The 25,490-nt window shown below is 39.9% G+C and overlaps 1 protein-coding gene across 1 annotated transcript in view; it reads right to left on the minus strand.

Moving 5' to 3' along the window:
- LOC123252541 (solute carrier family 15 member 2-like) overlaps positions 1-25,490 on the minus strand; it is a 66,389-nt gene that overhangs the window by 12,478 nt on the left and 28,421 nt on the right. The window contains 12 exon segments of the mRNA XM_044681831.1: positions 1,412-1,458; positions 1,852-2,016; positions 5,447-5,578; positions 6,739-6,820; positions 6,984-7,072; positions 7,641-7,682; positions 8,431-8,475; positions 16,743-16,832; positions 17,961-18,047; positions 18,305-18,387; positions 22,970-23,044; positions 25,249-25,339. Of these exon segments, the coding sequence (XP_044537766.1) occupies positions 1,412-1,458; positions 1,852-2,016; positions 5,447-5,578; positions 6,739-6,820; positions 6,984-7,072; positions 7,641-7,682; positions 8,431-8,475; positions 16,743-16,832; positions 17,961-18,047; positions 18,305-18,387; positions 22,970-23,044; positions 25,249-25,339 (1,028 nt within the window).

Below are 25,490 nucleotides of genomic sequence, written 5' to 3' on the forward strand. Positions count from 1 at the left end.
CTTCTTCTTCTTCTTCTTCTTCTTCTTCTTCTTCTTCTTCGGGGGGTTTAAGATTTCATCCACAAAATGACGAATTTGGAAAAATGTTTTACATGATTGCAAAGTAGAATCTATATCAGATTGCTTGTTGCCTCAGGGAGGGGAAAGAGGTCAGGAGGGGAAGGAGAGAATTTGGAACTCAAAAACAAAAAACAAAAAGCAATTGAAATGTTAAAATTGTTTTTGGCCTCGAGGTTATGTCACATGAGAATCAGCTGAAAGGATTTGGGATGGTCAGTCTGGAGAGGACTTGACTCAGGGTGGAAGTGACAGTTGTCTTCAAGTTACCTGAAAGGTTATCATGTTCTGCTTTGCTCTAATGGAAAGAACTAGAAGATGTCAGTTTTCTTCCCACTTTCTTCCCACCATATACAGACTGATCAATTTCTGTTCTTCTCACATGACCATTCATCTTTCCACTTTGGACCTTAATAATTCACTGCTTATCTCCCATGCTTGGAATGCTTTTTCTTTTCTTTTTGGGATTTCTCTAGTTTCCTTTGACTCCATTCAATTGTATTTTTTTTAAACCTTATCTTTTGTCTTAGAATCCATACTAAATATTGGTTCCAAGGCAGAAGAGTGGTAAGGGCTAGGCAATGGGGGATGCGGGTTAAGTGACTTGCCCAGGGTCACACAGTTAAGAAATGTTTGAGGTCATATTTGAACCCAAGATTGATTTGGTTCTCTGGCATTGTGCCACCTAACTGTCCCTTATCAATTGTATTTTGTAGTTTTTTTGTAGTAGGAGATTTTTATTCAGGTATATGTCAGGCTAGATAGCCTCTGGGCTCCCTTTCACCTTTGAAATTCTGTGAATGAAAATATATAGACTTGAAAAATGGCAATAAGAATAGAGAGAAGGCAGAGACCAATGTAACAGTCAGAATAACTAGTTATTGATAATTGTTATTATCCTCATGAGAAATTATTATAATTATAATAGTTATACTATTAATGATTTTATTTTCCATTTCTTTAAATCTCCCTAAAATTTGTTTTAAAAAATCATTATGATATTGTTATAGGTTGGCACTTGTCATTCTTTTCTTAATTGTCATTCTTTGCAAGTTTAGCAAATTGTGATTTTACCCATATAGAAACAATATAATGAGAAAACTACAAAAGGACAGCCTCTGTAAGGGTTCCCCATCCGAGACATGTACTTGGGCAATGGTACTGGCGTACACAGGGACTTTCCCAGTGTGAGACAGACGGGCAGGTGAACAGACACTGACACTTGGGGCATACGAGTGGGAAAACATAAATGTTTGTCCTAAGCCCACTAGGTATGGATGATGCCTTCAAGACATGCTGTGTTGCCTTGCCCCCCAAATATGCCTTTCTTTGTTGAAAACTGAATCATATATACTTCACATTTGTAAGTCCACTCCCTGGTATGGTCTCTTCATCTTGGATCTAAAGCAAAGAGAGGGAAACAAATTATCATGGACAGCCCTAAAGATGGCCCAATAGATGTTGACTCTAAACAATCACCCTAGTGCAAATATCAATAATATGGGTATAGGTCTTGATCAATAACACATGTAAAACCCAGTGGAATTGCGTGTTGGCTATGGAAGGTGGGGATGGAAGAGGGGAGGGAATGAATATGAATCATGTAACCATGGAAAATTTTTCATAATTACTCAATAAAATAAAAATAAATTTAAAAAGTAAAGATGACCCAATAGTGGGATCTCTCTCTCTTCCCTGCTTAATCCTTCCCTATTCTATCTCCTTATTTTTCTCCCTTTCCTTCCCCCAGGGCCACCTGTCTCTTTCTGTCCCATCTGCACTCCCAGTTCTTACCAGAAAGCTTGAGAAGTCTCTACTTTTTCCATACAGAACCAGAGTAAATTTTTTCTTCTCCTTCAGTAGAATATTTTCTTTTTTAACTGTCTTAGAGGAATATAGTTTGTTCAGAAAATACTGATGCTCTGAGTCCAAATATATTTTCTCATAATTCTCATATTTCTAAAAGAAAGCATGTGTCAATTTATATGTCTGAAATGAATGAGAAAACCTCAAACAGCATTGCTGCTACTACCCAGATCTTCATGATAGAGCTCTTTAGCCTGGTAGCTTTGGGAATATAGCTTGCCCCTCGCCTTTTATCAGTGCATTCTTTCTGGAGAGATAGTACATTGCTCCTCCTTAAAGAACAAGATGGATTTTTACTATAATATGAAAAAAATCTTAGAGTAGAAATCAGTAGGGAAATATATATATATATATATCACAGAATTTCAGAGACTAGGCCAGTTCTGTCCAACTGGAAGCCTGGAATAGGCTTCCAAGCTTTGTCCAGGTCAGCACAATTGACTCAGCATTTCTTGCCTGAATCCTTGAAAATGATGGCGAGCAAAGGGGGGGGGGGGGGGGGTAATCCCACGGCCATTTCTCCTTACTTTTGTAGAAACTACTCTTCTCACTGCTCTCCCCACTCCCCACCCCCTCAAATTGGGCTAATTTAATTTATAGCTGTGCTCTTTGTGGTGGCAAAAAAATTGGAAAATGGGGGAAATGCCCTTTGAATGGGGAATGGCTAAATAAATTGTGGTATCTGTTGGTGATGGAATACTATTGTGCTCAAAGGAATAAAGAACTGGAGGAATTCCGTGTGAACTGGAAAGACCTCCAGGAACTGATGCAGAGTGAAAGGAGCAGAACCAGGAGAACCTTATACACAGAGACTGATACACTGTGGTACAATCAAATGTAATGGACTTCTCTACTAGCAGCAATGCAATGATCCAGGACAATTCTGAGGGACTTATGAGAGAGAACACTGTCCACATCCAGAGAAAGAACTGTGGGAGCAGAAACACAGAAGAAAAACAACTACTTGATCACATGGGTGGATGGGGATATGATTGGGGATGTTGATGCTAGGCGGCGATCACCCTAGTGCAAATATCAATAATATGGAAATAGGTCTGGATCAATGACATATGGAAAACCCAGTGGAATTGCTCATTGGCTATGGGAGGGGAGAGAAAGGAGGGAAAGAACACGAATCATGAACCATGGAAAAATATTCTAAATTAATAAAAATTTTCAAATCACAAAAATACCCCCAACAAAACATTAACTTAGCCTCTCTGGTCACCATACTACAAGTCTATTGAGTTCTTATCTTTTTCTAGATTCTATGATTAGACTCCTAAATTTTCACTGTTAACTATTCTGCCATAGTTTCTCTAGCTCTAACAGAACTCTTTCCCTCAATGATCTTTTTTTTTTTTCAATATTTCTCTGCCTTTGGGCCACATCAAGAATCCTAGGCTACTGAGCCTCTTTTCTATAATACCTTTTATGGCCATAGCCAGAAATAGGGCATGCACAGTGGAAAAGGCACTGGCCTTGAGTCTGGAACTCAAATCTCAGTTCAGTCTCCTCTTTCACCTCTGAATTTCTCTTCATCTCTGAATCCTGCTTTCCTCATCTACAGAGTAAGGGAATTATACTAGACAATCTCTAAGGTGTCTTTAAGATGATCTGGAGAAGTAACAACAGTATGGGGCAAACATGGAGTGAAGGAGAGAGAGCAGGAGAGGTGGCGACAAAGAAGAGCCGAGTGGAAGTGGAGAAGGGAAGAGATCAAAAGGAGCCATTTGGGTCCCTGTAGGGATCTAATAAAATGATGCTGTTGGATGCAATCAGTGGGTCAGGGAATAAGGAAAGGTTCAGAAGATCTTCCCAACTTTCCCTTCCCGATACCTGTTCAGTCACAGCTTTATTATATAGCTGTCTTGCCTTTTTTTTTTTTTTTAACCTAAACATGGCTTGTATCCCGACTTTACTGCATATATGAAGAAACTCAGAGTTGATCATGAAGGCCTATATTCTATACTTAGTCTGTGCTGCAAAAAGGGGAGTGAAAGAAATCAATGAGTCGAAAAGCATTTATTAAGTGTTTGTTCTGTGCCAGGCACTATGCTAAACAACGAGAATACAAATTAAAGCCCCAAATAGGTGGTAGCTGAAATTAAGGCAGAGCCACACCTCTGCCTAAATTTTAGTAATTTCCTCAATGAAATCTCTGAACTATTGTGATTGCATTAATAACTTTTTGTCTGCTATAAACTCTGTAAAAGAGTAAAAAATTTGAAAAAAGGACCAATTGTACCCGAAGCCCATTAAGTTGCTCTTAGTCTAGCTAAAGGTCTTGTATTCATAACTGCTTGTGATAAAGACCCTGGCTTTAGAAGAGAAAGGCAGATCTAAGAAGTGAATACTTGATTCAGTAGATGGTGTCTGGGATTGGGACTGGGATTTCTGGTCCATGGTTTAAAATACAGGAATTATAGACTCCAGGTCAGACATAAAGTGCCTAACAATGGATGACAAGACAATAATAATAAAAAAGAAGAAGAAGAACTTATGGCAAAAATAAAAAAAGAATTTCACTTGAAAAGGAAGATGGAAGGAGCAATATATTGATGCTGAGACCCTGAAGCCTAGCTGGGGCAGAGACTCAAACTGCTCTCTCCATCAGCGATGCCACATTTGAATGTGAACTTGGTGGATGTGAACACTTTGTAGCAAATGCTTTAGGTCTGAGCCTCCTCTCATTCATGAACTTGGAGGTTTAGAGGAGATCGTGTACTTCGAAGTCTGTAAAAAAACGTACCTTCTCTTCTTACTCCGTCTTCTCTTTTGTAAAAGAAATCCCCCGTGCTTACAACCCTGTACAGCAGCAGCTCCAGAATCTTCCTAGCATGGCAGGGGCTCCATTCAAGCCAGATTCGATATTCGCTGGAATCTTTGAAGGAGGTGGTTATCCATGACCAGATTCAGTTGTGCCTCATATGCCTCAAGGCTCAACTCAGGTGCCACTTTTTGCCAAAAACTTTTCCTGGTTCCTTCGGGGGGTTAAGTGCTCTCTCCCGCCCCAAATTATTTTGTATTTGCTTATTTCTATATGTATCGTGGAGGGAATTTCCACACAGGTTTCAGTTAGACAGACATTCTCCAAGGTAAGGGAACTTTTCTTGGTCTGTCCTTTCATCGTCAGCACCTGGGCAAGTGTCTTGCTCGTAACAGATGCTTAATAAATACCACTTAAATGGAATTGAACCAGAGAGAGAATGTATTTGCCAGAAAGGGCAGGAATAGTTTCTTACCTGATTTTTTGGTCCCTAACTGTATATAGAAGACAAACCAGGCTAGAATCCATAGCCAGGTTGGGCTGAGCTGGCAAGCTCCAATTTTTGCCGGCTAGAGGTTACAGTCAGGGCAGAATGGTCAAATAATATGCAGGGTCCAGAAGTTATAGTTGAGACAAATGGGCAAGTGGCCTAATCCAAAGTCAGCGTCCAGCAGAGACACACTGATACACAAAAACATACATGGAAATGCACAAAGTATACAAATATGCTTGGAGATAGATGCAGCTACTCACCTTAAAGGCTACACACAGTCTGGAGTAGGAAAGAGTTTTGTTTTTATACAAATCCAGATGAATTAGAGAGTCAACTACATTAATGACTCTCAGGTAGCATTCTCCGGGGCCAGGCTCCTGCCTGGGGGATTTCTGAGGGAACCAAGTTCAACCAAAGCCTCACTATAGCTCCACTCTATTCCTCAACCCCACAGGAATACAATGTAAGAATTCCTGGACCCTTCCTATTCCCCCCCCACACACATCCCTTCCATATATCCCTAACTTGTCCACTCTCCATCAGACTATACCTTTATAGGTATGGATGGAGTGTGGGATGATGAATTCTCTTTCCCTTTCCAAGTAGCAGAATCCTGATTTGAACACAGGTCCTTGGATTACAAATCCAGTGCTCTTTCCATTGGACCCATTGAACAAGAACAAAGGGCCCATTCCCCCATCTTCTTTCTATGCATCCTTACTTCCTCATAGCCCCCATATCTACATTCAGCTCCCTATGTCCCTTTTCCCGCTCCTCTTTATCACCTTCTATCAGGGTGGAGTTGATAAGGAAATTTAGTCCTGGCCTTGAATTCTTCTTTCCATGTTAACACTTGAGCCATTCATGATGAATCAATGGATATAGTCATCTGACCAATTCTTTTTTTTTTTAAACCCTTAACTTCTGTGTATTGGCTCCTTGATGGAAGAGTGGTAAGGGTGGGCAGTGGGGGTCAAGTGACTTGCCCAGGGTCACACAGCTGGAAAGTGTCTGAGGCCGGATTTGAACCTAGGACCTCCCATCTCTAGGCCTGGCTCTCAGTCCACTGAGCTACCCAGCTGCCCCTCATCTGACCAATTCCGAATCTACCTTCTGGTACTATTGTGTCCTCCTTTAAGAGATATTGTCATCTGTCTTGCTCTAACCCAAGCATTCCACTGATCTGAGTACTAAAAACTCTCACCCTGTCAAAAAAACCTCCTCACTTTCTCACATCTCTCATCTCTCCATCATAGATGCTCTCTTCCCTTTCATTCTTCCAGTCATCCTCTGACCCTTCTTTTGTTTAAGCCAGAGGGACAGGGAAGGGAGATGCCTTTCCGAACTTGCACTAACTTCTGTCATAAAGAATAATCCTAGCTGTGGAAAATTCCATGAGACCTTCAAAGACCTGTGAACTTGAGTCTAGACTCCCTAAGGGGGGGGGGGGAAGGAAAAGGTCCCTTCATGTCTGTCCCTATTAGATACCTTCCCTGATTCCCCTCAGAAAACTCCTTAGACACCCCTTACTATCTTCTCTACCCCCTTTCACCTCAATTTCGAGATCCAGGTAGAGTGTCATTAGCATTGAGAAGTAGATGAGGAGCATCCCTGTCAGCATTTTCTTTATCACTCTAGGAGAGAGGGGGAAACAAAGTAAATTAGCCAGTGAGGATGAAGGTCAAGATGGAGCCATAGTGGAAAGGGTGAAGTTATGAAATACATGAGTTTCTCTCATTTAGGACATTCTCCCTCCCTCCTTCAGGACAGCCCAACCCAAGAAAGGCAGACACTTACGAGAAGTTCAATCCACAACGCTTTACTATGGGGCACAAACATAATTCACCGAAAGTAATGAGGACTATGAGGAGGCCAGAAACATATGCCTGGATCCACAAAGAAATAAGGTCAGTGCAGTCCCGTGGTGTACTTTCCATTCCCCACAGCCTCCCTAATTCTCCCAGTTTCAACGCTTGGGCTCCCATCCCACAATCAGAGTAGATCTCTCTAATACAGGATGGAATCTACTCTTTGGAAGGAAAATGACCAGATGAGAGGGGGAAAGGAAAAGGGAACCTAGGAAAAAAGGCAGAAGGAATAGCAGGTGACAGTAGAAGAGGAGAAAGGATGATGCTCTGGAAGGAGGCAACAGGCCATGGTAGATAAGAGTCCTGGATTCTGGAAGATCTGGCTTGAAATCCTGCCTCAGACACTTAGTAGCCTTGTGACCCTGGGCAAATCTTCCAACTACTCTGAACCTCAGGTCTCTGGATTCAAAAGTCTCTAAGGTCCCCTCTCGCTCTAAATTTAGGATTTTACAATGCTGCCAATAAATGGGGAGGAGGGGGATAGCTTTTAAGAACAGAAGAAGGGTTGGATAACAAAAGAGGGGTAGCAGGGGGGAGATGAGGATCAGGTAGGCAGGATGGGGGTGAATGGGAGGCAGGGCAACACGTTTCATACCTGCACTTCATCGTTTTGCACAGTATACCCAGCCTGAAACACAGTAAGAATACCTTAGCGATTGAGGGTTAGTCATTGTCTGTGCATTAATATTCAAGGATCTAGGTCCTCTGGAAAGAGTTCAAGGATTGTATAAAGGACAAAGTGAACACTGATAGGCAGGTTGTGGGGGAAAGCCTGGAACCTCTCCTCCTGACTCTAGAAGTAGGAAACAATGACCAAAGGCATAGCTAGTTTTTAGATGGAAGAAGCTAGGTGCTTTAGTGGGTGGAACATTAGACTTGGAGTTTATTTTTCCCATCCATATTTATATTTCATGAGGATAATCTACTGATGAATTGAGCTAGACCCCAAGAGGGAGTCTTCACTCCATAGTTTTCCCAATCCAGAGACAGGTCTTTGATCTCCTGCTATGTCTGCATTAGTTGGAGACATCTGAAAACACTCTTCTTTCTCCTCTGTGCCCTGGGATTGATCTGTCATCCAGGGATATCTCCAAATCTAAGTTTCTTTTAGTCATTCCCTAAAACTATTCAATCATGGATTACTTTCCTCTAGAACTGAGAATGCAGTGAAAATTCTTTCTCTGTATCTTCTTTGCACTCATGTCCTTCCAGAGTCCTCTGAGAGTGCTCCTCTTACCATTCCCATCTCTTCTGAGTTTCTGGACTTGAGTGTCTTAATAGGGTGGGAATGGGAATGGAGAGAAGAAACAAGAAAAATATGCACAAAAAAGGAAAAGAGAGAGGGACCAGAGAAGGAACCATCAAATAATACTGACCAGAGTATGATTCATCTTCTTAGCTTGGAAAAAACATCCATTTGCCTGAAGGATAAAAAGAGGTGTTATCTTCAGGTGTATCTGCCCCCCAATTTTCTATGGTGAACATTTCAGATTTTTATTTGACTTCTCCCTCTGCTTGCCCTCCCACATACGATCCCAGAATTACAGAATCTCACAGTCAGAGGGTGACTTTGGAGCCCACTTACAAGCATCCCTTTGAGGTAGAAGCTCCACTGGGCTTATGGAGCTGTGGCAGCTGCTGTGGCCACTCTGCCCAGTGTGGCCCTTACATCAGCCTTGGCTGGTGCTTTCAACTATTACAGGGTTAGCCAGGAGATAGGGAAACCAAGTCTCTTCTTGAACATGACCAATTACAAGTTGTTGGGTTTTTAAAAAATAAATATTGAATTGTTTAATTGAAATGTTCCTTTTTGAGATTATCTCTGCCACATGCTTTAACCTGATTTCACCTGGATATAAATGTAGGTGGGGGTGTACAAAAGGATGTGAGGGGATAGGTCTGATTTGCCATTGGTCCCATTCTAATGAATGAAGCTCTAACTAGTGGATTTTTTGACAGTATGGTGGATTTTTTCCTTCCCAGAAAAGAATATTCCATTCTTTTAGGTTACAGTGAAGGAGAAGTATATAGAGCAGGACTTGGGGCCCATGAACTTATTTTCTAAAAAAATTTTTGATAACTTTATTTCACAATTGGTTTTCTTTCTAATTTTATATTTACACATGCATATTATATATACATAAAAGCACATATATGTATATGTGTAAATGTATACACACAGATATATAACCTTACCTTCTGTTTTAGTATCAATCCTGTGTATTGATTTCAAGGCAGAAGGGCAATAAGGACTAGGCAATGGAGGTTAAGCGAGTTGCCCAGAGGCACATAGTTAGGAAGTGTTTGAAGTCAAATTTGAATCCAGGACCTCCTATCCCACTGAGCCATCTAGATATCTCCTAATTATATATATATATATATATATATATATATATATATATATAATGGTTCTAAATATAAATGCATTTAGAACCATTATTCTGAGAAGGGGTCCATTGTCTTCCCCAGATGGAATTCCTGATTTGGTGTCTATAGGAGAATTGTATGTATAATATCCTTTTTATGCTTGCATTCTGGGCTTATAATGTTAAATTACTAAAGTAGTTTTTAGGTGGATTTTATAACTGACAAATACCTGTTGAACCTTTAAAAAAGCATCCTTTAATCTGCTGAATTAAGTAAAATTAAGGACAAGATGGCTGTATTCTTTTTTTTTAACTTGAATATATTCAAGATATTTTATTTTCCCAATGATATGCAATAACAATTTCCTACATAGGTTTTTTGAAATTATAAGACCCATATTGTCTCCCTCCCTTTTTTCTCCCTCCTTCTCAAAGATGGTAACTAATTTGATCTGGATTATATGTGTATTATCATGCAAGCCATACTTCCATATTGCAGACTTCTATATTCTACAACAGCCTTGAGAAGTGGTCCTTCTTTTTCATCTGAAGCTCTCTAATGAGGGAGAATCCACTATCTAAAATTTCAGTTTTGTGTGTGTGATTTGAAAAATTTTAATTAATTAGTTAAGAATATTTTTCCATGGCTACACGATTCATGTTCTTTCCCTCCCCTCCTGTAGCCAATGAGCAATTCCACTGAGTTTTACATGTGTCATACAATTTCACTTTTGGACAGCTCTAACTGTTGTGAAATTTTTTCTTATATCACATCTAAATTTACCTTTTTTCCCTAACCTCATGCACTGCTCCCAGGTCTACCCTCTAGGACTAAGCAGAACATGTCTAAAAATCCCACTTCCACATGTCAACCCTTCAAACACAGAGTATCCCCCAAAGTTAAAATTTCAAACTAGCTTAACACTGCAATAAAGATTTTAGGGACACCTTGTATTTGACAACAATTATTATGTCCCCTCAAGTCTTCTCTTGCCAGGTTCAACATCCTCAGTTCCTTCAACTGATTCTTATGGTATAATCTTGACTATCACCATTTTAATTCTCTTTCTTTGGATATCATCAAATTGATCAAGGCCCCTCTTAAAATGTGGGGCACATACTGTCTGACTTCCCTAGTTCTAGATGCTCTTTGTCCCTCGATGTAACTGGAGCCTGCCTTAGCATTTTTGGTGGCCATAGTCCATTGTTGGTTTATATTGCAGTTTACTAAAAACCTTAAGATTTTTCAGAAAAATGGCTGTCCTGCCAAGCCTTCTCCAATTTGTATTCATGAAATTTCCTTTTGTCTCTCTGACATTTAATCTGAACTTAGCCCAATGCTTATTACTAAGGTCTATTTGTATCCTGATACTCATTTAACACACAGCTAGCTATCCCTCCCAGTGAGTGCCATGCTACCTGCAAATCTGATAAGCATGCTGTTTATGGTTTTATCCATGTCATTAATAAAACTACTCTGAGATGAGTTGACAATGAGCCATTAATGTTTATCTCTTGGGTACATCCAAGTAATCAGTGTTGAAACCATCTAATCATACTACTATCTCACTCAGGGGATTGGCACTGTCTGGTTTTTTTTTGTTTGTTGGTTTGTTCTTAGCTCAAAGAAAATATTGGTTTTTACATTTTAAATGACAATTCTTAGCTCACAGGTTGTACCAAAATAGGCAGCTGAATTTGGCTTTGCTGACTGCTGGTCTAGCCCACAACTCTATCTTATCCTCTAGGAAAACAGGAGAAACCGCTAAGATTTCCTAAAATTGAGATAAGCTGCATCAAAGGCATTCCCCTAATTGACTAGCCCAGTAAAGATACCTGTCAAGAAAAGAAATAAGGCTTCTTGGGTGTCTAGTTCTGAAGGAAATCAACCATATCCTCTCTTTGTGATCACCTCTTCCTTTGGGATGTATAAGTGGAAATTATGTACCTTTTGAACTGTGTTCCCCAGAATTCCTTTCCTCTCCCAGCATCTCTTTCCCTGCGCCCCCACTGTCTTCACATTATTGTTTATGTAGTTCTGTAACTTTCCCCACTGTGACCTTGGCTTGGTTAGCTAGCTTTTTAACTTTAGTTATTAATACACTTTATAAAATATAATAGTTATTATATATTCATTTTAATCTTTACAGGGCTGTGGATGCCGTCTTTTCCTAGAATGCCAGGGTTCTTAGTCAAGCTTCAGGCTCCAGACTGCAATCTCCCTGAAGGTAGGACCTGTGCCATTTCTATCTTTGTACCCCCTTTGTCTCCTGGAGTGCCTACCACTGCGCAGTCACTTAATAAAGGCAATGAAGCCTCATTTGTAAATTCCTCTCTTTTCCCTTCTGTCTTCCCAACTTTTCCTTTCTCCAGTCCTGTAGAAGTTTTCCTATTCAGTAGCTCATTTTCTAATTCTTTTGCTAATTCTTCCCTTACCCTAGGAGGTCATTCTTCTGTGCCTGGTGACTTGAATTCATCAAAGGCAGCTAAAATGTTCTCTTGCTGTCACCTTACTTATATTGAATATCAATTACCCATTCGCCATTTTTCCTCTGCCCATTTCAAGCCCAAGATTTTTAGTTGCTACAACCTGTTCACTCTTTGTGATGTTTCCTAGATCCATTCTTGGCTGCATTTCTATTTCTAAAGTGTAGGTTCAGGGTTTTCACTGATTCTCACTTAGGCTATTGCAAAAGTCTCCTAACTACTTTTCCCACCTTCAGGCTCCCTCTAAGGCAGTGATTCCCAAAGTGGGCGCCACTGCCCCCTGGTGGGTGCTGCAGCGATCCAGGGAGGCGGTGATGGCCACAGGTGCATTTATCTTTCCTATTAATTGCTATTAAAATTAAAAAAAATTAATTTCCAGGGACGTTAAGTAATATTTTTTCTGGAAAGGGGGCAGTAGGCCAAAAAAGTTTGGGAACCACTGATCTAATGTGTCCTTCACATACTGCCAGAGTTANTCCCACTGAGCCATCTAGATATCTCCTAATTATATATATATATATATATATATATATATATATATATATAATGGTTCTAAATATAAATGCATTTAGAACCATTATTCTGAGAAGGGGTCCATTGTCTTCCCCAGATGGAATTCCTGATTTGGTGTCTATAGGAGAATTGTATGTATAATATCCTTTTTATGCTTGCATTCTGGGCTTATAATGTTAAATTACTAAAGTAGTTTTTAGGTGGATTTTATAACTGACAAATACCTGTTGAACCTTTAAAAAAGCATCCTTTAATCTGCTGAATTAAGTAAAATTAAGGACAAGATGGCTGTATTCTTTTTTTTTAACTTGAATATATTCAAGATATTTTATTTTCCCAATGATATGCAATAACAATTTCCTACATAGGTTTTTTGAAATTATAAGACCCATATTGTCTCCCTCCCTTTTTTCTCCCTCCTTCTCAAAGATGGTAACTAATTTGATCTGGATTATATGTGTATTATCATGCAAGCCATACTTCCATATTGCAGACTTCTATATTCTACAACAGCCTTGAGAAGTGGTCCTTCTTTTTCATCTGAAGCTCTCTAATGAGGGAGAATCCACTATCTAAAATTTCAGTTTTGTGTGTGTGATTTGAAAAATTTTAATTAATTAGTTAAGAATATTTTTCCATGGCTACACGATTCATGTTCTTTCCCTCCCCTCCTGTAGCCAATGAGCAATTCCACTGAGTTTTACATGTGTCATACAATTTCACTTTTGGACAGCTCTAACTGTTGTGAAATTTTTTCTTATATCACATCTAAATTTACCTTTTTTCCCTAACCTCATGCACTGCTCCCAGGTCTACCCTCTAGGACTAAGCAGAACATGTCTAAAAATCCCACTTCCACATGTCAACCCTTCAAACACAGAGTATCCCCCAAAGTTAAAATTTCAAACTAGCTTAACACTGCAATAAAGATTTTAGGGACACCTTGTATTTGACAACAATTATTATGTCCCCTCAAGTCTTCTCTTGCCAGGTTCAACATCCTCAGTTCCTTCAACTGATTCTTATGGTATAATCTTGACTATCACCATTTTAATTCTCTTTCTTTGGATATCATCAAATTGATCAAGGCCCCTCTTAAAATGTGGGGCACATACTGTCTGACTTCCCTAGTTCTAGATGCTCTTTGTCCCTCGATGTAACTGGAGCCTGCCTTAGCATTTTTGGTGGCCATAGTCCATTGTTGGTTTATATTGCAGTTTACTAAAAACCTTAAGATTTTTCAGAAAAATGGCTGTCCTGCCAAGCCTTCTCCAATTTGTATTCATGAAATTTCCTTTTGTCTCTCTGACATTTAATCTGAACTTAGCCCAATGCTTATTACTAAGGTCTATTTGTATCCTGATACTCATTTAACACACAGCTAGCTATCCCTCCCAGTGAGTGCCATGCTACCTGCAAATCTGATAAGCATGCTGTTTATGGTTTTATCCATGTCATTAATAAAACTACTCTGAGATGAGTTGACAATGAGCCATTAATGTTTATCTCTTGGGTACATCCAAGTAATCAGTGTTGAAACCATCTAATCATACTACTATCTCACTCAGGGGATTGGCACTGTCTGGTTTTTTTTTGTTTGTTGGTTTGTTCTTAGCTCAAAGAAAATATTGGTTTTTACATTTTAAATGACAATTCTTAGCTCACAGGTTGTACCAAAATAGGCAGCTGAATTTGGCTTTGCTGACTGCTGGTCTAGCCCACAACTCTATCTTATCCTCTAGGAAAACAGGAGAAACCGCTAAGATTTCCTAAAATTGAGATAAGCTGCATCAAAGGCATTCCCCTAATTGACTAGCCCAGTAAAGATACCTGTCAAGAAAAGAAATAAGGCTTCTTGGGTGTCTAGTTCTGAAGGAAATCAACCATATCCTCTCTTTGTGATCACCTCTTCCTTTGGGATGTATAAGTGGAAATTATGTACCTTTTGAACTGTGTTCCCCAGAATTCCTTTCCTCTCCCAGCATCTCTTTCCCTGCGCCCCCACTGTCTTCACATTATTGTTTATGTAGTTCTGTAACTTTCCCCACTGTGACCTTGGCTTGGTTAGCTAGCTTTTTAACTTTAGTTATTAATACACTTTATAAAATATAATAGTTATTATATATTCATTTTAATCTTTACAGGGCTGTGGATGCCGTCTTTTCCTAGAATGCCAGGGTTCTTAGTCAAGCTTCAGGCTCCAGACTGCAATCTCCCTGAAGGTAGGACCTGTGCCATTTCTATCTTTGTACCCCCTTTGTCTCCTGGAGTGCCTACCACTGCGCAGTCACTTAATAAAGGCAATGAAGCCTCATTTGTAAATTCCTCTCTTTTCCCTTCTGTCTTCCCAACTTTTCCTTTCTCCAGTCCTGTAGAAGTTTTCCTATTCAGTAGCTCATTTTCTAATTCTTTTGCTAATTCTTCCCTTACCCTAGGAGGTCATTCTTCTGTGCCTGGTGACTTGAATTCATCAAAGGCAGCTAAAATGTTCTCTTGCTGTCACCTTACTTATATTGAATATCAATTACCCATTCGCCATTTTTCCTCTGCCCATTTCAAGCCCAAGATTTTTAGTTGCTACAACCTGTTCACTCTTTGTGATGTTTCCTAGATCCATTCTTGGCTGCATTTCTATTTCTAAAGTGTAGGTTCAGGGTTTTCACTGATTCTCACTTAGGCTATTGCAAAAGTCTCCTAACTACTTTTCCCACCTTCAGGCTCCCTCTAAGGCAGTGATTCCCAAAGTGGGCGCCACTGCCCCCTGGTGGGTGCTGCAGCGATCCAGGGAGGCGGTGATGGCCACAGGTGCATTTATCTTTCCTATTAATTGCTATTAAAATTAAAAAAAATTAATTTCCAGGGACGTTAAGTAATATTTTTTCTGGAAAGGGGGCAGTAGGCCAAAAAAGTTTGGGAACCACTGATCTAATGTGTCCTTCACATACTGCCAGAGTTATCTTGTTAGGCATAGCTCTGGTCTTTCATACCATCTCTCCCCTTGCTCAGAAAGCTCCAATGGTGCCCTGTTACTAATAAATCAAATATAAACTTCTTTACTAGGTCCTTAAGGCCCATGAGATTGATCCCCAACCTTCCCTTCCCTTCTTATCTTCCCATTTCCCCTCAAATACCTATCCAGCTCAACTCAACTACTTGGTCTTCACCAGGGCTGATTTCTGACTTTCTGCTTTTGTTCATGCTGTTCCCTCCCTCTAATGGAGTGATGGGCAAACTTTTTAAAGAGGAGCCAAAGGAAAGGAAATGCTCATCTGTCAGTCTGTTTCTAAGGCAACTCTTTCCAAGTTCATTGTATTGTATCCTACTCGTTGTATTTGTCAGATTAGGAATAATGTCACGCTGCTGGATAGAACATTTCAGGGGGCCACATCTGGCCCGCCGGTTGTAGTTTGCCCATCACTGGACTAGTGTGATCTCTCTCCTGAGGTCTGCCTGTCAGATGCCTAACCACATTTCAAAGCCTAGTTTATGGATTCTTTCCTGATATCCCCCCATTTGCAAGTTATCTGACCCTCCTATGAATTAACACAGAACTCTATACCTCTTTTTTTTAAAAATTTTTTTTAAAATTTTTAATTTTTCCCCATGGTTACATGATTCACGTTCTCTCCCTCTTCCCTCCTCCCTCCCAGAGCTGACATGCAATTCCCTTGGGTTATACACGTATTATTTGATAGAATTTTTTTTTAACCCTTACCTTCCATCTTGAAGTCAATACTGTCTATTGACTCCAAGGCAGAAGAGTGGTAAGGGTAGGCAATGGGGGTCAAGTGACTTGCCCAGGGTCACACAGCTGGGAAGTGTCTGAGGCCAGATTTGAACCTAGGATGTCCCATCTCTAGGCCTGGCTCTCATTCTACTGAGCTACCCAGCTGCCCCCTCTATACCTCTTTAAAATGTACTTTCACCTTCTATTTGATGCAGTTATTCCTATTTGCTTCCTTTTCGCCTACTCAGCTGTAGGCTCCATGAGGTCAGGGATGTAGCTTATATTCCAACTAGAACTTAAGCTTAAAAAAAACTTGAAAAAGCCACATGTATTATTTTTTGACTAGACCATGATTTCCCTGAGGTCAGAGACTATTACCCTTTGTCTCTTCTTCACCACTGTCCATACAATACTTCACACCTGATAAAGACTCAGCAAATACAGGAATCCTCTAAATCCTCCCTTACCATTTACTCCTGATCTCCCACTTTCCCTTTATGCCTTTATATGCTCCTTCCTTGGTTGACTCCCATCTATTTTTCAACCTCGTTCCCAACAGCCCCTCAAATACAGCTTTGTCAGTGGAGTTCCCTACCTGTTTTTTAGACAAGGCCCAGAAAAATGGAAAGGGTACGGTGAAGAGCAGTAACAGAAAGAAAATCTTCACTTCACAAATATGTTCCTCCTGGAGGGAAGAGAGAACTGTTGAATCGGGTTTGGGGGATTGAACGGGGAGAGGGTAGACAAACATTCATGGAGGGGCAGATAAATCGATGACAGAGAAAGACCGCTGGATTGGTTGGGGGTAGGCAAACATCATCATCATATGGGAGGAAAGATGGGTGGGACAATAGAGAGGAGATGAACATGGATGATGGGTGGGTGGATGGAGAGAGAAAAATATAGGATGGGAAAATGGACAGGTAGGTGAGAAATAGACAAGAGTGATAAGGAAAGAGACAATGGGATGGGGATGGACAGGGAGACAGGGATAGATAAGGGGATGAGGTTTATCCAAGGAGATAGGGACTAGGTAGTTTAAAGAGACAGGTTTAGAGAGAGAAAGGGGGTAGAGAGAAAAGGTAGGTGGATGAGGAAAAGGACCAGTGAATGGAGATAACAGCTAGAGAATGGGTAAGTGAGCAAAGAGTAAAGAAGAAGGCAGAAGATAGGTCAGTGGGAGGATAGATAAGTAGAAAGGGGATGAACACATGGATGGGGCCATAAGGACAACTCTAGATGATGATAGTGGGCCCAAAAGGATAAGGGTGGACACAAGAAAGCAAGGATAAATATGGCTGACAGGCCTAAGAAATGAAATGACCTACATGATTAGGAATAGCTCTCTAGCAATGAGAGTAGGTTTGGAGAGGGTGTAGGATAAGGGAGAAAGAAGGACTCAGGGATTTGTGAATTGGTCCACCATGGTAAGCATTAGTCCAAGGTCCTGTGGATAGAACTGGTGGGATGTAGTCAGGCATAGATGGTTCTAGAGAACAGAGAATGGGCTGGAGAAGTAAAAATTGAACCAGGAAGGTGTAAGTGAGCCCTGAGGAAGAGAACTGGACGAGAGAGTTAAGACTGGCCTAGGGAGTTAAAGTTGGGTCCAGAAAGTTGAAGATAGATCTAAGGAAATGTAGAAGAGTCTAGATAAGGCATGAATACACCCCAGTGGCGTTATTGAGTACATATATGCCCCAAGAAAAAGAATGTTCTTATCCAGAGTCCTTAGACACACAGTGGAATGGTTCTTTCTATCTCGGTCTCCATTTCTTCTGTCTTGCTGGGCCAATCGGGGGCAACTTTCACTTACCGAGAACTTCTCCAATGCCCAGTCCAGCCAGTGATCCCTCCTAGGGATTTTGTAAGAGCAGTGTCTTAGCTGATTTTCAAGTGCAAACTACAGGAGTGAATTGCAAAAGTCAAGACATGAAGTCAAGAAAATCCACTTCATGCATATCCAAACCCATCCTTCCCCCATGCAAACTAGACTAATATCTTGAGCTCTTCCAGACCTTCTATCGGTTAGATTTTCCTGCCCTATCACATGCCTAGCAACTGTTTCTGCTCTGCATCCTAGATTCAAAGTCTCTCCTAGGGATGTCAGACATTGGGAATCCAGAGGCTCCCACCCATTCACCAATAAACTCTACTCACCTGGATACACTTGAAGATTTCTAATATTTTGCCCTTTTTGAGTACTGTTATGAAGAATAATTTCTTGGAAAGTAACAAAAGCACTGAAAAAAACCAAGAGCATTCCAAGATTATAGACCCACAAGCCCACACAGTCATATTAGGGTCATACTACTCAACAGCATAAGTCTCTACATAAAAAAACCAAAATCCAACAAAACAGTAAAACAAAATTCTCTTACTATAGAGACCCTGCCCTGATATAATCTTAGATTTCCATCTGAGGGAGTTTGTAATGGAAGTGTGGCCCAGGTCCTTTTCCCTCTCTGAACACCTATTCCTATCTAGTATTACTGTATTCATCATTCATTTGGTATTTCATTATAAATTGCTACCTTCTACTACCATATAACTTCCTCTGTTGGATTGGAAGCTTCTCTAAGTTAGGAACCATTTCTTTCCATTTTCTTATATTCCCTTCACTGAGTCTAGGGCATTTGAACATGCTGGAGTCAACAATAGATGCTCAGAATGTAGACAGGAAAATAATTTTAAATTTAGATTTCAAAAAAAGTCTTTTTCTCTGTGTGGACTAACACCAAATGGTTAGGAGAAACATTATCTCCTTCCAAATGGAAAAAAAATCAGTTGTAGGGTTTTGGTGTTTTCTTGGAAGGAATGGCATTCAGAAACACAGAAATATGGATACACAGATCTTTGTTAGGGGCCTCAAAGTGTGGCACCCAGGAAATTTCATTTTGTATTTTTAAAAGGTTAACATTTATGTAATACTTTGTCATGAATATTATTATTTATCAAGCTAAAGAAGCTAAAAATTTCAAAAATGATTAGCTACTGAGCTTTCCCAAAAATTCAAACTTAAACATGAGATACAAAATACCAAATTTCTTCTATAGAGATGAGCAGAGATAAACAAAAATGGGTCCCCTTTCATGATCTTTATCCTTAACCAGATAAACTAATCCATATTGAACAAAACAGATTAAGATTTTGTTCATATTCTTGTCCCAGAGAATTAGACATTGCTCATCAAGCGTTAGGGATTAAATTCCACAATCAAATAATTGTAATCAACCAATGAAGCCAATTCTTCAACATATAAAATCATGAATGAGTCAAGGCATAATGTGATTACTACTCTTCTCAGCTGTTTTTAATTTTTTTGAAGAATTTATACTGGTTTCTTTAAAATAACCTCTTTCACATGAACAATTAATATTGTAAAGCATTAAATGGAATCCTGAAAGGCCTACAACATGGAAAACGAATCTGATTCTTCTCTGATGGTATTTGTAGCCTAACCTTTTATTAATGCTTACAAACACACGTTTCTCCCCCATCCTCAAAAAAATCCTCCCTCGAGCCTCCATCCACTGTAACTATTGTCCTATATCCCACTACCTTTAGTGGATAAACTCCTCAAAAAGACTTTAACAACTAATGCTTCTACTTTCTATTCTCTCACTCTTTTCTTAACTTTCTTCAGTCTGGTTTCTGTCCTCAGAATTATGAGATTGTCTAGAGATACTAACAATCACATACTTTTTTAAACCTCACCTTCTGTCTTAGTATCAATTCTAAGAGAGAAAGTGGCAAGAAAATGGGGTTAAGTGGCTTGTCCAGGGTCACATAGGTAGGAAATGTTTTGAGGACAGATTCAAACCCAGGTCCTCCTGACTCCAAGACTGGACTACCTAGCTGTCCCTCAGAGATCTCTTAATTGCCAGTCCTACTGGCCTTTTCTCAATCTGTATCCTTGTATTCTCTGCCTCCTTTGACACAATTGGCCACTCTGTTTTCTTTGATACTATCTTCTCTCCGGAATTTTGTGACCCTGCTCTCATCTATTTCTCCTGTTTCCTTTTGACTGCCCCTTCTCAATCCTTTGCTGTATCTTCATCCAGGCTGTATCTGCTAATCATCAATATTCCTCAAAGCTCTAGGCTAGACCCTCTCTTCTTCTTCCTCCATACTGTGTCACTTGGTGATCTCATCAATTCTGAAGGATTCAGTGATCATTTCTATTGAAGATTCTTAGATCAATTTGTCTAGCCCTAACCTCTCTGCTGACTCAAGTCTCTCATCTGCTTCTATTTATTAGACATTTCAAATAGGATATTTATTTCATAGACATCTAAAACTCAACATGTCTAAAATCAAACTCATTATCTTTCCCCTCATATCCTTTTTCCTAACTTTTAAAAATTATTGTTAAAGGCATTGCCATATTCCCAGTAACCAAGACTTATAATCTAAAAGTCATCCTCAAGTTCTAACTTATCCCCCTTTGCTCCATATCCAGTCTGTTGCCCAGGACTGTCATCTCCACATTTGCAACACTTCTCATATATCCCCTCTTCTCTCCTCTGACTCTGCCACCATCCAGATAACAGGACCTCATCACCGCATGCCAAGACTATTGAAGTAGCCTATTGCTACAAGTCTTTCCCGACTCCACTCTGTGCTCTACTCATCTCTTGATCTCGAATTGCAGGCCTGACTATGTCATCTCTCTATTCAATAAACTTCAGTGGCTTCCTATCATCTCATGGATAAAATATAAAATCCTCTGTTGAGCATTTAAGTTCCTTCCTGGATGGCCCCTTTCTAACCTTCCAGGCTTCTCACACCTGTTCTCCTTTCTATGTTCTTTGTATCCAGTGCCACTGACCTTCTTGATATTTCTTAAACAAGATTCTTCATCTCTTAATTCCAGGCATTTTCATTGGCTGTCTCCTGTGCCTAAAATTCTCTTCTTCATCTCTGCCTCCTGGCTTCCCTGGCTTCCTTCAAGTTCCAGCTAAAATTACTCCTTCTATAGGAAGCTTTTCTCTTTTAAACATAGTTTCTTGCTTCTGTGATTTCCAATTTATCCCACATATATCATTTTTCTTGCATATTGTCTCCCCCATTGGACCATATGGTCCTATTTTTCATCATTAGTTGTATACCCTGCATGTATCGCAGTGCCCGAAATATCACAATAGATATTTGACAAATATTTATTGATTTGACTTGACTTTACTAAAAGATACACTATAACTCTGAAACAATCTTACTTCAGCTTACAACTCATCCGAGGTCACTTTAAATTTGTTGGTAATGATTTTCTTACATTATCTCCTGCCAACATGAAAGCTTGCTTACTGGTATTCCCATTGCAATCAAAAGTCACCAATTTTATAAAAATATAAAAAAATATAAAAAAAATTAAAAAAAGTCACCAATTTTATTATTTTCCTGTTCAAATGACTGGAAATCACAGAGTTTGGTAGTGGGTAAAACAAAATTGTTCCCTCCTGCTCTTTGTTTCTATCAAAGTGATTATGGGACACAAAGGTATTGTCCATATGAGTATCATCGATATTTTCTATTCTTATCTAGGGAAATTAATGTAGCATTCTCTAGTCACATTGTTATTAAAAATACTATGTTGGATTTGGGGTAGAACCAAGATGATGGTTTAGTAGTAGTAAGAACTGCTGGGTTCTTGCTGACCTCTCTTTCAATAAAGATCTAGAAATTACACCAGACCAAGTCTTGATTGGGAAATTCAAGAAAAAAAAATCACAGTGAATCAGTTTTTCCAGACTAGGTCAGCGTCAGGAGACAGACAGAAGAGGTCTGTGGACACTGAGGACGCAGTGCAGTCCAGCACAGAGAAAGGCTGGACAAGGTGAGATTTCACAGCCATATGAGAGGATCTAGACTTGTTCACTAACCAGTTCCAGGTCATAGATCCCAGCCAGCCTGAGGAGGGGACATGTGTGCTTAAGAGAGATGTTGCAGTGGTTTCAAGGACTTGTGGACCCTAAGCTATATGCTGAGCTGAGAATTAGTTCAGAAGCAAATAGTAGGGGCTTTTTAGGGGGGGAGGAAGGGGAGAATGAAGGCATTTTGGGGAGCTTCTTTGAATTCTCAAATGATCCCAGATGATCAGATTTGGTGAGTTTAAGGAGGACTTCAAGGCAGCCACGTAGTGCAATGAATAGGATACTGGGCTTTGGGTCAGCAAGAGCTAAGTTCAGATCCAGCTTTGGACACCTAACTAGCTGTGTGACCCTGAGCAAGTCACTTACCCTCTATCTGCCTCAGTTTCTCATCTATAATCTCTTTTAAGTGTCATCTACATCCAAGAGTCATTTTGAGGAATAAAAGGTATAATGATATTTGTAAAGAACTCAGGGGGCACTCTATAAATGTTTTGTTACTCAGTCATTTTCTAGTCATGTCTGACTCTTTGTAACTCCTTTTGGAGTTTTCTTGGCAAAGATATTTGCCATTTCCTTCTCCGACTGATTTTACATATGAGGAAATTGAGGCAAATAGGGCCAAGTGATTCGCCCAGGGCACACAGCTAGTAAATGTCTGAGGCCAGATTTGGACTTGGAAAGTGGAGACTTCCTCACTTCAGGTCCAGTACTCTATTTAACAGACCACTTAGCCACCCATATAGCATTATTATTTGTATTAGTATTTTCATTCAATATATTATCTGATTATGGCCAAATGGAGGGAGCCCATTAACTTCAAGGATGTAGGAGTTATCAGTCAGATCTAGATGGCATGAGAAGTTTGCAGTCCATGGGATTTGGTCCATGGCTGCTGCCAGAGCAGTTTGCTCTCTCTGCCCCTTGCCCTCCCACCTATGCCAGCATAACCTACCTATACAAAAAATCGCTACGCAAGTTGAGGCAAAAAGGTAAACCAAGTAGCAGTTTTTGGAGAAGCACTCAAAATCTGTGGAATGGAAGAGACAAGAAGTTACCCAGTGCTCAGCATCACCATTATTACCTCATTTCTCACAGGGCCATCTGCCTTGTTCATCTTCTCCTGGAAGGCGATCTTTCGTCTCTTATCATTTTACCCGAGTGTTCAAGGAACATACGATCTAATGGGACCTGGTGGCAGGAAAGGATAGAGAAGGAAGACACTTGGTCCCTGCTGCCTTGCCCCATTCATACCATCAATGGATGGAGCTGAAGACAGTTGGGTGCAAAAGGTAAGGGACTCGTGACATCTTTTGTGAACAAGAAAAACATCTGAGAAATAGGCACCAAGCCAAGGTCTATTAGAAAAAGAGGAGGTGGGAAAGACCATTTGGGATGCTTCCTTATAGTTTCTATCCTTGGGACCACAGTAGGCACAAAGGATTTGGTCTTGGATCACATCTACATAGATGAAGATGTAATTTTAAAGGGGAGTAGAGCTCACATTTTAGAGGAAATTAGGTGGGACAGTGGATAGAGAGCCAGGTCTGGAGTTGGGAGGACTTGGTTTCAGATGTGGCCTCAGATTATTTATAATGATTATTTTTATAATATCAATGATATTATAATAATAACCATTTAACCCTGTTTGCCTAGCCCTTGCCCTTCTATTTTAGTTACTAAGACAAAGTTTTTTTTAAAATGATCAAATTTTGGCCATAGTAACATCCCACAGAATACCAATGATAATAAATTTTGTGAAACCCTTAAGGTTTCTTGAAATTCTATATTCATCCCCATTTTAAAAAATTGCTTTTTGTGGATTTCCCCATTGTTAAGAAAATATTCTAGAAAAATCCTTAGAAAACTTTGAAGGGTAAAGTGAGTGCTTATTTCAGGGACAGAAAAGTAGGGAAGAATCAAAGTATTGTGTTTTCATTCTGCAATGGACTGGAGAGAAGAGGGACTTTGATTAGAAGCTCCAGGGAATTGTAGCCAGGTAACCAGGACAGATAGGTTGTGCAAGTGATTGAGTGCTAGGGTCAAGAGTCAGGAAGATTACACTTCCTAAGTTCAAATCTGGCTTCAGACCCTACTTACTTGCTGTATGACCCTGGGCAAGTCACTTGTAAAATGAACTAGAGAAGGAAATGACAAACCACTCCAGAATCTTTGTTGAGAAAACCTCAAATTAGTGTCACAAAGAGTTGGACATGACCCAAATGACTGGACTACTTTGCCTGAAGTCAAAGGACATCCAGGGGCTGTGCCTCTTCTCTGTATTCCTATACTGGCTACTTTGATTGCCATTGTTGAACCATTTGGTCTGGTCACCTTGCCTAGAATCCTGCTAACACCACCATGCCCTGCTTCTGAGCCTTGGTATCTTATATTCCCTTCTTGCATCTTCCCCACTCTTCTACTTCCTTCTGGGAGCTAGCAGTGCTTAGGGACAAGGGCTGTTGTTGCTATGCCATGGAGGTGCTGTTTGGGAATCAGGATCCCCTTTCTTCCAGACATGGGCAACTGAGTCAGACGTTCTTTGTACCTGGACCTTGTTGCGTTGTTTCAGCTACACCTTTCTCCAGGGGCATATCTGGAAACAAGGTGCATACTGACCTGAGGTAGAATCTTGAGATTTTTCTTTCCTGAGATGATCTTAGTTCATACTCAAATAAGTTTTCCCCGAGTGCCACAATTCCTGGTTATAACTCAGATAAAAATGATAACTTTTTTGGGTGCTGTTCTATGTCTCAGTTTTCCAATTTTCAAAATGATATAATTGAATTAGATATTTTCTAAATTCCCTTGTAACTCTATAACTATCACCCTGTGATCTTTAAAGAAAGAAGAGGTGTAGGTGGAGCTGACCCAGGACTGAAAAATGGAGGTGAAAGTTCTGCACATCATCCTCCTTTCTTCTGTAGTTCTAATGTGATTCACTCAGGAACAATCATTTATTCTAGGCATGTCAAACTGGAAAAATACCTATGCAATAAAATGTGGCTAATTTGCCATCTAATATCTGTGCTTCACTTTTCAAGTCTATAAAATTTGGACAATCTCTTCTTCCCTCCATCCTTAGTGAATCTTAGAAGTTTTACAGATACAAATTCTAATTACTACAAAATCCATTACTATCCATTTCTCTGGGAGTTATGGGAAGAAAAGGGAAAAACGGTGGTACATTATGGCCTCTGCCCAATTTTTGCATTCCTTAGAATCACCACTGACCTTTAATTAGAGGGACTAGGAATGTGGCAAATATTTCCCCAAAGGAGAGAGACAGGAATAAGAAGGAGAACATCGTGTTCCTTTCTTTTACCTAAAATCAACAAAATAATCATGCTCAATGTCATCAGAGAACACTAAATTTTTACTAGTTTCCAGAATGTTATGACAAATTCTTAGCTTAACCAGGGTATTAGTGTGTCCGTCTTCCCACAGCCCCACTAGCCTTTGCTGTATTCATCTTT

The sequence above is a fragment of the Gracilinanus agilis genome, chromosome 6, assembly GCF_016433145.1.
Source record: "Gracilinanus agilis isolate LMUSP501 chromosome 6, AgileGrace, whole genome shotgun sequence".
Lineage (NCBI taxonomy): Eukaryota > Metazoa > Chordata > Mammalia > Didelphimorphia > Didelphidae > Gracilinanus > Gracilinanus agilis.